At 44.6% G+C, this 14,442-nt stretch overlaps 1 protein-coding gene across 6 annotated transcripts in view; it reads right to left on the minus strand.

Annotated features, from left to right (window-relative positions):
- The window catches only part of AGAP1 (ArfGAP with GTPase domain, ankyrin repeat and PH domain 1), a 315,136-nt gene extending 300,977 nt beyond the window's left edge, over positions 1 to 14,159 (minus strand). For all 6 annotated transcript variants that reach the window (XM_084209327.1, XM_084209325.1, XM_084209324.1 and 3 more), the window contains exon 1: positions 13,912 to 14,159. In XM_084209327.1, coding sequence (XP_084065453.1) covers positions 13,912 to 14,074 — 163 coding nt within the window. In that variant the 5' untranslated portion in view covers positions 14,075 to 14,159. The remainder of the gene's footprint in view (positions 1 to 13,911) is intronic.
- Between the last annotated feature and the right edge of the window lie 283 nt (positions 14,160 to 14,442).

Below are 14,442 nucleotides of genomic sequence, written 5' to 3' on the forward strand. Positions count from 1 at the left end.
ATGTCATTTTAGTTCCTATCTCAAAGTCTCCCAGAACAGCTGTTTGTCCTTGACTATTACAAGAATTTGGCTTCTTTTTGCTTCCAAAAGCCAACAGCCTGCAAGCACTCAAGAAGTTTGGGAGAGTAAAAGCAATGTACCCTGAAGCTGCTGCATTCCAGCCATCACCTATGCTCAATGGCCTGTTTGTCCTGCTTGGAGGCAAACTGAGCAAAAAATGCTCCTTGCAAGTGAGGAAACCACTCACTATCCCGTAACTCAGCATATACTGCCTTCTCGACCATTAAAATCCATTTGTACAGCTCCATAGGAATCACTTACAAGCTATTCCAGCTAGAAAACAAATCTCACACTCTCTCCCCATGATGGTCACATCCCCCATCAGCATCAGAGCTTCCACTTGTCCACATTCCCAAGGACATCAAACCTAACAGAGTTCCCCCATACAGAGCTCCCAGGCCTTCCAAGTCCATTGCTCTTCACTCAGGTCTTCTGGGTTGCAGACACACATATCTGCATGGAAATCTTTAACAATTGATTCAAGCTCCAGAGCCAGAAGCAACCACATTGGGCTTTCAGTTCCCTCTGCTCAATGTGGAATTGCTCCTGCAGTAGTTTGGCCATGGCATCCAAAACACAAAACCCACCATGGATGCCAAAGGATGAGCCACTGTCACACAACTTCAGAGGCACCGTTTTCAAGATGCTTGCTGTACTGTCTCCTAGGACTCAGGTTTTACATTCTGCTTTAAAAACTGAATTAAAATTAGACTTGTCTAATTATTTGATTGAATCTGTATAGGATGGTAATACAACAATTTGGCAATACAAAATCTGGAGGACAGTTCATAATCAGTATTATCCTGCTGCCATCACTGCTGCTTTTCTACACTTTTATGTAAATTTCAATCAGGTATCTTCAAGTTCAAGCCCACTTTTTCTTGATTTTAGTTTTTAACTCCTGAATGTGCAAGAAGTGCCTGTTACACCCACAGGTAACAATTCTCCTCAATCCAGAGATGATCCTGCAGACCCATCACACAACCCAAGGACCCAAGAGTGATTATAACGGAAACCAACCCAAACAAAGAGTCACAGGGTAGGAGAGAGTTCTTCTGGCACTCTGTAGTGTTCTCCACACACTATTCCCAGTGAAACCTGTACCTTAATCCCTATCCAGGGAATATATTACCCTGAGGACAATAAACGTCCAGTCTCTGCTGAGATACCTAGCAAGGAACAGTCTTTTTAAAGATGGCATCAAGTTCACAGAGACAAATGAGAAGCTGAAATAACAGACATGGTTCATTCTCAGGAAGAACACAGATTTACACAACTGTGTTCATCCCTGTTTGTAGCAAGTTGTTGTTTTGGATTTTTTTTTTTCACTTACAGCCTCAATGATCTTGTTTGAAAAAGATCTAATCCCATTTGTAACTGTAATTTATCCATATTTCATTTCCCTAATGTGGTATCACTCACCAGCTTCTATCAAATATTACCAGTTACCTAGCAGGCAATATTTCCACCTGCTGAGTAGAAAAACAGTATGAGAACTACACAAAACCAGCTGCAGGATGTCAGGCAAGGAGGAGAAATGTCTACACGTTGCATGGTAACACAGGTTCCTCTGACTGCACCTTTCACTGGAATTCAGGAATACTAAACAACTTCTAAAACACTCCAGTGCTGCTTTCTTCCAAGATGATGGTATTTGTATTCAAGCTTCTAGCAGGTAGCTGGTTCAGCCTGAGTACACCACCTTATTTACATATTAATTTAAAAAATAATCATCCAAAACACCAGCAGTAGCTACCTGTGTCCCTACGAATTCTGACAAAATTCATTTTCCCAATTTATCAACAAGGATTTTAAAAAGCTATTGGCCTAGTTATTAAATCAAGGGATAAAAATGTGAGCTTTAATTTTAATAACATGTCATTACCTAACAACAAGTAATCCCTAAAGGGACATATTTGCACTTTTTAGGTCACTGAGGTATTTTGCCTCCTGCTGTTGACAGGCTATATTCAAATCACAGCCAAACACCTGTATTTAAATGCCTTTTGCTTCCAAATTGACTAATTTCTTTCAGCTGTCTGTAATCTCATTTCAGTGCTTGCTGTGAGAGCAAGCCAGTCAGGCTCAAATTAGAAAATTTGATATGATTAAAGTGTCTAAATCACCTTGAAATATTAAGTTTGAGATAGATTAATGTTCATTTTCCCAAACACCCACTTTAATCCGATATGTTACAGAAGCAAAGCAATCCTCCCCATTCACACAGAGAGCAGCCTGTACAGTTCTCAATCTGAAGAATCAGCTCCCTCCTGAAACAGCTCTTGCCTTATTTAAGAAAAGGTAAAACTCATCTCTTTAGACTACTGCATTCTATAATCTAACATCGGGATTTTCCCTATCAACCTGGAAATACAAAATCTCTCTGGTTTATATTAAACTTCATCGGTTTGCACAGTAAAATAGTCAAAGCACATATCCCCTACCAGAATCACATCCAAAATACCTTCATTATCCCAACACTGCATGGATATCTCCATTTTATTTTCCTTATGTTTTCCCACTGCAGTTTCTGCTGCACTGACATCACCACCACCAACTCAAAAGGCACACGGTGTTTTCTATTACATAAAGCTGCACAGACAGACATCCTCTGCCTTCACCATAGAGATAACACATAAAAACTATTACCATATAGATGATGGCAATTTTCCAGCTTAAAGAGGAGGGGAAGCATGTTCTGGAATATTTTTTCAGCTGTTGTTTAAATCCCACAAAGAACAACAACGAGACTACAGGAAAGCCACTGAATTTCCCTTTTAACATTACAGCGACTAAAATGGACCAGCACTTGAATTCGGCATTTAAAGCAAAACAAGGGCCCCCAATTGTTTACATTTGTCTGCAAACCAGTTTTAAAACACGTGTAATGCTCCATCCTAAAAGCTTTCAGTCAGATAATTTGGAGAGGATTAGCAAGTGAGCAATTAGTACATGCAGTTCACATCAACTACCACGCCAATTAGCATCATAAATCAAACCAGCAACCCTCTGACTGAATCCTATTATGCGGGAAGCAAGATGTTCCAGTAAGCAAAATATTCCCAGAGACGTGATGTCTTCCTGGAAGCCACCTAGGGCTCCCGAGCTCAGCTCAAACACTCCTTTTATCAGCTACTAGGCAGCTATCAAGGCAGGTGCCTGCTGTAGGTACTGACCACCTGGCACCCAGATACCGACACACATCCCTCCCTCCAGCTCAGGGGTCACACACCCGGGTATTCAGCCCAGCTTTTGCCCGCAGCGAGCTGTGCCTCACCCTACCTAAAGTTCATTTTCAAAGAAGTCAGTAGCCAGATCCTTCCATCCACAAACTCATGTACTGTTGGACATCCAGATGCTCTTAAATGCCACAACCTCACAGCGGTGAGGCATTTTTGAAGCTTAATTAATGCGGGTTAAAATTAGACTCTTATTTTGCATGAGACAAATAATGAAAGGGGACTAAATGGATGAGTTGCCTCAGGGTATAGGAATCGTTTTCCTCAGCTTGTTTCTGCTCCTCCCTGCTTTCATTTACTCAGTTCCAAGGGTGGAACGACAGATTGCCATTCAAGTAGCAGAACTGCCATAGAAAAATGATAAACCACTCCAGCAAGGTCCCACCTGCACTCAGGCTGCAGCTATAGATTTCGCTGTATTCAGAACATAGCAGCACAATTGTCAATTCTTACAGTCTCATCATCCATCATTCATGTCATCACCCTGTGCAGGGGCTCAGAAGCTGGCCCAGGGACTCCCAGAGATCTTTCAACCCCAAGCCTGAACAGCAATCCAAAACTAATTTTAGGAAGGAAAACTATTACTGGGCTTTATTCACAGTGGAAAGAAAATAATCCTATTAATTCTTTAGCATGTATTGAAAATATGAACAAAGCTTTACTACAAAAGCACTTTAAACTCTGCTACATCATTGATTTTATGTTCATGACAGCAATTGTACATTATTTTCCTTCACTGTCATTATTTATTAGATTTGATAGTTGACAATTGTACCCTTGGCAGCACAACCAATAACACCTTCTGGCCAGAAACAGAGAAAGTGCAATTCATGACAAAGTGATTTTTATTATCAGAATCCTCACAATCAAATACTCACATCTCTAAAGACTTTCCAAGCTATCATTCTAGTTTTAGTGCTCAACAGTGATCCAAATCAGAGATTTACAGCCCATCTTTCTCTCTCTCCATACCTGCTCCACAACCTGCCTCCCACAGCAGCAGATATTAAGCTGTACGTCACTTCACTGATAGTAAGTGCCTATCTCTGACTTTTGATTATTTCTTAACAGGCCAAATTTGTCATGTCACACCAGCTTACCTAAATATAAACACCTACCAGGCCTCTCCACGAGCTGTACTATGACTGTAACAGTTTACTATGACCTAATATTAATGTCTTCTCTTTCCACATCAGGAACAACTCAGTCACTGAAGCCTAACTCAGACCATTACATAAAATTTACAAAAGAAGACACCAATATTCTAACCTAGGAATCCTATGGCAGCTCAATTACTCCTTCTTACTATTCCAGCATTACTAAATGGATGAAATAAGTTTCCAAGAGATCCATTGCACCCTGCAGTCAGAGCAACTTTTTGAAAGCAGCATAGGTAATTTCTTAGGCCAAGTCTATGAGAAGAAGTGCCATTGGTTCCTGCCATAAATTGGCTTTATGGATTTCTTGGCTGCATTCATGTGCTACAGCTGCCACAGGAAGGCTGAGGGATGAGCTGATTTTTGCCTTGGAGACATGAAAATTACTATAAACGTTCTAGGCACCTCAAGGAATTTCACTGAATGAGTAATTCTGACTGTAACAGCATAGAAAGCAGGTGGGAAAAGGACCATTCCATCAATTTGCACCTGCTAACCTAGTTCCAAGCAGCAGATTTAAATTGCAAAGGCACAATCATTTTTATGCTTTGAGAACACTCCTAGATCCTTTCTACAATGCATTTACATAGCTCTAAAATTACCCTCCCTAAGTTTCTAGGCAAGCCTACTTCAGATTGTTTCCTGGACCTGGACATGTATTTCAACTTCATGTTTATCAATCCATTCACAGCCTTAGACATTTCCATCTCCTTCCTCACCTCCCTAGTTATGGAGCATTTCCCTGAGTTTGGCTGGTTTATCTTAGAGGAAATTCACTGCTGGATGAAAAACAGCAGCTGTCCAAATACTGTCTGATCTTGCACAGCAAGGTCACCCTCCAGAACCACAGAATCTCCTGAGCTGGAATAATCCTGATCCACAAGGACCATGGATCCAACCCCTACCCTGCACAGACACCCCAACAATCCCACCCTGGGCATCCCTGGCAGCATTGTCCAAACCCTCCTGGAGCTCTGGCAGCCTTGGGGCTGTGCCCATTCCCTGGGGAGCCTGGGCAGTGCTCATCACCCTCTGGGGGAAGAGCCTTTCTCTAAAATCCAACTTAAACATCCCCAGCACAGCTTTGTGCTGTTAGAGATGCTATAACAAAGGGTTTCACAGATACTGGGGGAGAATTTAGGGGAAAGAAAAGGAAAAATAGGAGAAATAACACCTCTTCAACACTAAACTTTCAAGTCCAAGATGATTCTAACCAGGCACAAAGTTCCTCATTTGTCCACTGGCCATCTCCAAATTCACATGCCAGGCACCTGAGTTGGGATGTTGCCCAAGTGATGCAAACAGCTCCTGGCACACGAGGGGTTAACTCAGACACACCAGCACTTGGCAGGTTAAATAGGATCCATTTAAATGATTGCTGTCTGGGCATTCCAGGGCCATGCTTTTAGCATATTTCCTCTGGAGAGCACAGTTGCTGTGATACCAAAAAGACAGGCGTCCTGGCTGCTGTCCTGAGCATGAGAAGCCCAAACAAAGATAAGGATCTCTCACATTCGAACCTACAGTATCTGTATAACCCAGCCCTGATGCTACAAAACCCTGCAACAGAGACTGCCTGACTAGCTGTGTCATTCCTCCCTCCGTTATGGTACTGCAGAAGACAGTTGTAAATTATAGAGACAGTGGTAGAATTAATAAGAAATTTACTAAAAGGAGCAACATCTGTGGTTTTCATTTAATAGAAAATGTAAGCACTACCAAGTCGAGGTTTTGAGTTAAGTCACGTTGAGCATTGATTTGGTCTAAGCTATAAACAGTTCCTCAATCCCTTTAAAACAATGAAAAAAAATTGAAAAATTTAAGCTTCTCACAGACAACCACAAAGCAATACAGCAAAAGCTATAGATTCAATTCCAGTGCTCCCCAGAGTCCCTTTGCTTGCCTGTATCTTTCTTTGGGATAAAAGGGAAAATTACCAAACAAAATAGCCGTCTCATCATTGGGTTTACATTCATTATCCAACTATGTAAACTAGTAAAGCTACAAAGGAAACACTCAAATTACATCTTTCACACAGATCAACCCTGTGGTTTTAGCTCTGGCTTCCTGAGGTGGTTAACTGAAGCTTATTTAAGCAATAAGAAAGAAAAGTGAAAGAACAAGTCATTCTCTGGTTTAGAAATGCACCACTATCTTAACACCCTGTCATCTGTACCACTATGCAGCCTCCAAATAGATTAGTCAGGATCCTGAAATTGCATTAATGAGGCTGAATGTGCACATACTGATTAAGTAACACATCTGCTTCTACACACTTAAGAAAAAAATGATTAAATGCTTCCAGAGGGCTTTGGAATTGCCAGCTGCCCACAATGGACGCACCACCATCAAGGAAAGCTGACATCCTCACCTTGGGACTAAAGTTCAAAACAAACTTTCTAAGAAATCATAGATTCCTGGTAGCCAAAATACATCTAAGTGAGACATTACCTTATTTCTAACTTGCACCACAAGATTTATGCTGCATTTATAACCTTAGCACCATTACAAGAGAAGCACAAGTTAACTGCAAACAACTTCAAAACCTACTAGGACGTAGTTGAAAAGTCTCTCCTTACAGACACTAGGTTAAAATCACCCTCCTTTTCAGTCACCATTGGTACAGAAATCACAAAGTCAAACATCAAAAATCAGCAGCATCCCAACTTGTCCACATTTGGCACTGTCTTTGCTCTGTTCCATGGTGTGAGGAAAGGCAGGAACACAAAAGAGAAGCTGAGCCACAGTTCTCCCTCAGTACAGGTGACTCAAAGTACAAACAGTGCTTGAAGGCAGTCAAGGACAAAAACTAATATAACAGAAGACAAATCTCTTACTCCCACAGACATCAGGATTATCAAAACTATTGAATATACCACTTGCTGTCTCAGAACAGAAAACTTTATCCACTGTAGATTACTAAGCAATCATTTTGGATTTGTTCCACAACTGATATAAAGCCGTGTGTACAAAGGTCACACAGAAAACCCCTCACATAAAAACTAACAATTGCAGAAAGGGATGTTTGAAATGCACTGTCAGCAAAAGGTCACACAGTTGAGATGCAACTGAGTTCTGAGATTTTTCTGGAGCTTACATTACCTTTTCTTCAAAGATTTGCTAAAAATATCAGCACTACCATTCACCTTGCTCATTGCTAAGGACAAAACCAATCCCAGTGGTGACGCAATAGAGAATAGAGTATTCCTGAAGTCTGGGGAGTTGTTCAACTGCCTGGCACTACTCCAAGCCTCTCTCATTGGCCAAAAAAAAAAAAAAGTGGGATCTTTTAATTTCCCTTACAAACATACTGCAGCCTTACAGTTATAAGTGCATCTCTTAAATATTAGCAATTAATGATATAACTGAGGTGGGAATACGAGGTTTCACAGCATGATCAAAGATACAAACCTATTCCTTCAGGTGGCAAAGTTAAGGCTAAGCCCATGGCTGCTTCAAGTGCTGGAAAAGAATCACTTCTCCTAATTGGAAGATAAGTCCTGTGAAGACACTTAGCTTGAGCACCAATGTCACCTCCCGGAAACCACAACTGCCATTTGTTAGTGCTTAGTACAATGCAGAACACAAACACAGCAACCCAGCTTCCAAAGTGTTTCCTTTTCCCAAGTGTCCAAGCTGAGCAAAAGCAAATCAAATGTTCTATCTGCCGCACTGCTGAGTGCCCCTCTTAGGGAGCAGGACTCATTTGCCAATTTAAATAGAAATAAAAACAGTGGTATGTATACACAGCAGCACGAACTCTTGTATCAGCATTATTGCCTGCTGCTTTCAACTAATCCCCCAAAGCAAACGGTGGGAGAAGGCCGGCACACTCCCTGAAAACTCTAAAGCCTCACTACACATTTGCTCCATCAACATCAGCTGATCCACAGCAGGTCTCCTTTTGTGCCCCGGGGAAAGAAGTTATCCTCACAAGTTAATGGTTTAAGGCTTTCCTCTTGATCCCTAAGTCTTCTGCGCTTGCTCAAAAGCATCTGATATTTAATCACGCAGCTTTTGCAGAGAACAGCAGTGAAGCATATAATTTAAAGCCAGAATAAGACATTCCAGGAACTTCAGACATAACTATCAAACCTAGTTTTTAGTTTACCGTGCAAGTACAGTTAATGTCACGCATTTGAATCTTCTTGTTTACCCACACGCTGGAGTCTGACATCTTTGGCATTAAAAATAAACATCTTTCCATTTGCATATGGGCCACACCAACAGCAAAACATGTGCTGCATTTCACCAGCTTCTTCACACCAGAGGTCTACAGACAACAAGAGCAGATCACAGAATAGTTTGGTTTGGAACGGACCTTCAAGATCATCCAAATCCAACCCCTGCCATGAGCAAGGACCATCCCAGCCCAGGTTGCTCCAAGCCATGTCCAGCCTGGCCTTGGACATTTCCAGGGATCCAGGGGCAGCCACAGCTGCTCTGGGCACTCTGTGCCAGGGTCTCAGCACCCTCAGCGCTAAGCACCCTCCGAAAGTTACCTCTGAGCCAGGTTAACAGCTCAAGGCACAAAATTGCAGATGCACAATCAGCAAAAAAGGGCATTAAGAGACTTGTCCCCAGCACGTCGCCCTGGCTGTGACAGGAAACAATCCTCACCCAAGTCGATGCTTACTGTGTTTGTGCAAGCTCAGAATCTACCTGGATACACTTACTCACCAGCTCTGTGGGCAGATTCCCCACACCTGAATCACCTGGATTTAATCCCCCAGCAAACCAACAAAAAGAGCACATTCCCATGCTCTGCTGTGCTCAGCCAGCAATCTGAAACAAGATGGCTATCTGGAGAATCAGACTGATCTGTCAAAGTACACAGTTTGAGCCACAGTTCCAAGATGCAAACATAACAAAAGCTCAAAGAGGCCGGCTGCTATTATGGTTTCTAGATGCAATTGTTTTATGTGATATCTGGGGGTTTCTTCAGCTTTGGTCAGCGATGCCTAAATAGCTGAACTATGCCACCATTCCTTTGATGTACTGAAATAATAGAGCAAGTACCTAGAGAATCCCAGAATGGTTTGGGCTGGAAGGGACCTTAAAGCCCATCCCATTCCACCCCCTGCCATGGGCAGGGACACTTTCCACTATCGCAGGTTGCTCCAAGCCCTGTCTAAGCTGGCCTGGAACAGTTGCAGTCTTGTATTTCCCTAGAAAAAACAATGCTTTTGCAGCACATGCATTTTTCAAGTATTTGTCTCAGCCTTCAATAGCAGCAGAAGTGTTAAGACACTACTGCTGCCTCAACTCCAACACTGAGTATAACTCCTGCTGTAACACTGTTTTCAACATACTCAATGCCAGCATCCAAGGGGCTGCAAAATTGGAGAGCTACAACAATCTAAGGCTCAGGTACTTCAAGAGTTTTAGCTCCACCCTGAATTACTTCAAAATTAAAACTAGCATTTACAACGTACCTTTTTAAAATTTACTTTTAACAAAAAACTAGAATAAAGATCAAAAAATGCTCTGGGACATAGCAATTCATACCCACATGATGTCTGGTATGGCATTCTTACCAATTAAAGCAATAATTTCCCCTTAAATAAATAAATGAATAAAAACTATTTGATATGCTCAACACTTGCTGCATCAGCATGTTAGTACTAAGTATATTAGTATTTTTATAAACTATTAATAATGTGTACATCACCTTGGCTAAAGCGTTTTAAAGTCTTTTTATGAAGCATTAAAAATCAGGTTTTTCACCATCTTTCCTTGGTTTTCCATCTTGCTAATGTTTATAAAAATAAAGTGCTAGTCTCAGCCTGGATGGTGAGAAACTGGAACTGACATATTCAGCTGTTACCTACCCTTGCAGATCACCACACCATGAAACCTCAGGATATTTTCACTACCCCAAAGACCACTGAAGGCAATTCATTTTCCCTCCCTGTTTCTAAGCACACAACATACTTGGTATAAGGAATGTTTAGCATTGACCAAGCAGTGGTGCTGTGAACTACAGAACATGGGAAGGCAGATTTTACTATGGTAAAGTCTGTGTAACAGACTAATAACAATAATTACATTGTCATTAAACTAATATAACAGTCTAAGTTACTCTAAAACTGATTGGTTACTTAGCATGAATTTCCTACAAAAAATACAGAACAAATGCTTTTGTACTGTTGGCTCTGCAACTCTGAGACATGCAAGAACCTGGAAGCAGCCCACTTTTATTTCAGCACCTTTATCTACTGAGGAAAAACTAATGAAGCACTATCACCCAGAACTGTTTATCCAGTATTACATGTAACTTAGAATAACACAAGACAAAAAAATTGTGCAAAAAAGTAAGGATAAATCGATTCAGGACCAGTTTAGCACTTGCTCGCTTCATATTAGATAGCACTCTTGCACTTGAATATAAACAATGCTGCTGAAGGAGGAGCTTGAATTTCAGATTACTTCAACAGTCTTTGGTCCAGCAAGTGTGCCCCGACACTCCTATGAACTCTAAATGTAAGAGGAACTCCAAATGTAAAAAGGAAGAGGGTTGAGATTGCCAATAAAACCTGAAGTGCTGGAAAGACAGTGCCACTCTACATAGGAAAGAAAACTCTAGGAATCAGTAATAGGAACTCTACTTCACTGGAAGTCCCAAATTGCTTAAAATTCCAAGCATGTTCTTCTCCAGAGCTGTCAAACCACTCTTGAGCAGGAGAGTATTAAATGAGCAGTTCAAGGAGCACATGTAGGTTGGAGTCGATGTTTAAAGCAGCCTGAACTAACAAGTCTCTACTCTTCTCTTTACGGGGTACAGTTCTCCTTGCAGTGGAAGGAACTCTTCCAGGAAGTTATTTCGTATTTTCTCACAGCAGGCACATGCCAACCACACCACAATTCCTGTCAGTGAACCACAAGTACCCTGAGGTTAAAAGATTTTGTGATTTGGGGAGTTTATCAGTAAAACACTAAACTCTTTGCAGCAAAATTGGAAGGCAAGCACCACAACCCAAATGTCTGCTTTTCCTACATTCAACACATGGCACTACCACACAGATTTAAAAGCTGCTATCAGTGACAGAGCTAGCTAAAGGAGGTTTACCAAAAAATACAGCCTGGTGGAGTTGTAATCCAAAGGAGTGAGGAGTTGTTGCTTTACCTCTAACTCTGTAACTATTCAATTTTTAAATATTTAAGAGCTAGTTGAAGAGCCCTCAGAAGACATACAGTACACTCATTTTCTAGATAAATCGTTCCCAGCTATCAGAGCTACAGCTCTCATGACTCAGTGTCCAATAAAAGTTAGACAGCAAATTATCTGTGAAGGTTTTACTCATCCTCTCAGCTCTTGAAACATGTTTTTAGACTGCTATTTTGGTTTTCAAGTCTTTGTGATTGACAAATGAGCTGAGCCACAGTTAGGTAACAGAAATCATTAATACATGAAAAGACTATCACGCGTCACATGCTAAAGGAGATAACTACATCCAGTGCTCCACATCCTCCTCCCACTTCCACACAAGCTTGGCACATCACTAGAGCCCGAGCATCTTATTCACAAACACATTTATACCACGGAAACATGTATAAATTACCACTTGAAAAAACGCTCTGCTGCAGGCATCATCCATCCCACAGAAATCCAAATACCAGCAGCACGGAGAAGGGGACAGTGCTTGTGCTAGTCTTCCCAGAAGACGTATTAATAAGTTTTAAACTCCTCAGGAGAGGAAAGAAAAGGCAGAGCACCCCCAGGAGAGGACAGCCCCAGACCATAATCTCAGCAGTGAGTAATAAAATAGAGAATATCTAGCACACACTTGGTCAGATGTAGATCTGAGTTGGGGACTGCTCCGTAATAAGTGACAAGCACTGCCAGCCTCCCTGCCGTGCCACACAACACACTAAACCCAAAATGTTAACTGCAAGAACCAGGATGTCTGTCTATTCAAGCTCCACTGCTCAAGAGGCACACAAATAAATCTTTCAGGCAACAACCTCAATAGCAGCTTTTCCATCGGGACTTTTTGATTACATATCATTTAAAGACCAGCTAGGCCACCAATACAAGACGATTTTAGGCAGCTCTATCTCAGCTGCTGTACATCACACTCTGCTACCTTGAATCCCTTCCAAAACAGCGACAGGATACTCCAGTTGGAAAAGCACACGATGTGAAGCTCAGCAAGTTATCATGCAAAATAAGTCATAAATTTCTCCACAAAATACATATTCCTAGCCAATACCGTTTGCTCTTTTTAACTCCGCTGACAGTTAAGAAAAAAATATCTGCAGACTTCCCTATGCTGGTGATTTCTTTCCTTATTTTGTGCATCCTAAGCAGTTCAAGCCTCCGTAGTGCTCCTGCGGGGATGGATGCACATAAATCTAAGCTTAGAGGGCTGTTATCTCCATCTTGCCTCCCGACCTGTTTTTACACTACTGCACAGACCAACACCACTCTGCAACCCAGCTGCACGTCTTGTTTCCCCGCTTCACACCACCAAACCACAGCTCCACACTGTCTCCATCACATGCTGCAGGGAGCGCCGGAGAAAATTTCCTTTTCCCGAACCCTTCTGCAGGCAAAGCGAACATCACCCTTCCCACCGTACCCCGGCCGGAAGGAGCCCGCTGCTCTCCCGCACAGCAGCAGCGGACGAGTAGCAGAACAACTTCTAAACCCCACAAATCCCAACAGAGGGGCCACCCGAGGCATGCAGCGCCGAGGAAATGATGGAGACCAAGCGGGAACACCTCCGGCTCCCTGAAAACGCCAGCCACGAGGGGTGGAGGAAGGGCAGGCAGCCCGGAGCGGGGAGGCGGCTGCTCCCCAGGACCCGCGGGCATGGGCTGGGGGGCACGGGGGGTGCAGTGCAAGGGGCCGGGGGAGATGGAGGGAAGTGGGGAGCAGGACCACGAGCTTGGGAGATGAGGGGGAGCAGGACCACGGGCTTGGGAGATGAGGGGGAGTAGGGCCATGGAGGAGGCGGGGCGGCGGGGACAGGGCTATTTACAGGGTGGCAGTGTGGGGGAAGAAGCGGACCAGGGAGGGAGGGCTAAGAAACAGAGCCATGGGCTGGGGGAGGATGGATAAACAGAGTCGTGGTCTTGAGGAAGGGGGGGGGGGGAGATAAACAGAGCCATGCGCTGGGGGAGGCTTGAGACGGAGAACAGGACTGGCAGACGTTTGGTGCGGGGGAGCAGAGCAGCGGGCTGGGGGAGGGTTTCGGGGCGCAGGGCCACGGGCTGGGGAGGCTTTGGGGGGGGGGCACAGGGGCAGGGGAGGCTTTGGGGGGAGCACAGGGGCAGGGGCTAGGGAGGCTTTGGGGGGAGCACAGGGGCAGGGGCTGGGGAGGCTTTGGGGGGAGCACAGGGGCAGGGGCTGGGGAGGCTTTGGGGGAGCACAGGGGCAGGGGTTGGGGAGGCTTTGGGGCACCCTGCGCCGCCCGCTCCCTCTCCCCGCGGGGCCGGGGCCGCCGTCTCACCTTCGATGGCGATGACATGCTCGCGGATCTGGTTCTGCAGCACGGGCTCCTCCACCCGCTCCAGCAGCTCGTAGATGGAGTAGATGTTGGGGTGCACCGACTCGAAGCGCTGGATCTCGGCCCGGATGGCTGCCGAGTTCGCCAGCTGCTGCTGGTAGTTCATGGCGCGGCCGCTCCGCTCCGGCCCCTTCACGCTGAGACCCCCGGGCGGCGGCGGGGGCGAGCCCGGGCCGCCGCCGCCGCCTCACTCACCGGACACCCCCCCCCGCTCCGTGCCGGGCCGGCAGCAGCGCCTTGGCCTCGCAGCGCGCTGTCACTTCACGACGGCGGCGGCGGGGCGGGGCAGGGCCGCCCCCGGCCCCATGGAGGGAGGGAGGAAGGACCCGCTCCCGGTCGCGGTCCTGCTCCGCCGGTCGCGGTCCCGCCGCCTCTCAGCCCCTCACGACTCCCGGTCCCGGTCCTGCTGCCGCCGCCGCCCCCGGCGCGCGCACTCCCCCAGCCAATGGCCGGGACCTCCTCCCCCCGCAGGCG

This window comes from Fringilla coelebs (assembly GCF_963513975.1).
Source record: "Fringilla coelebs genome assembly, chromosome: 7".
In the NCBI taxonomy this organism is placed as follows: Eukaryota; Metazoa; Chordata; class Aves; order Passeriformes; family Fringillidae; genus Fringilla; species Fringilla coelebs.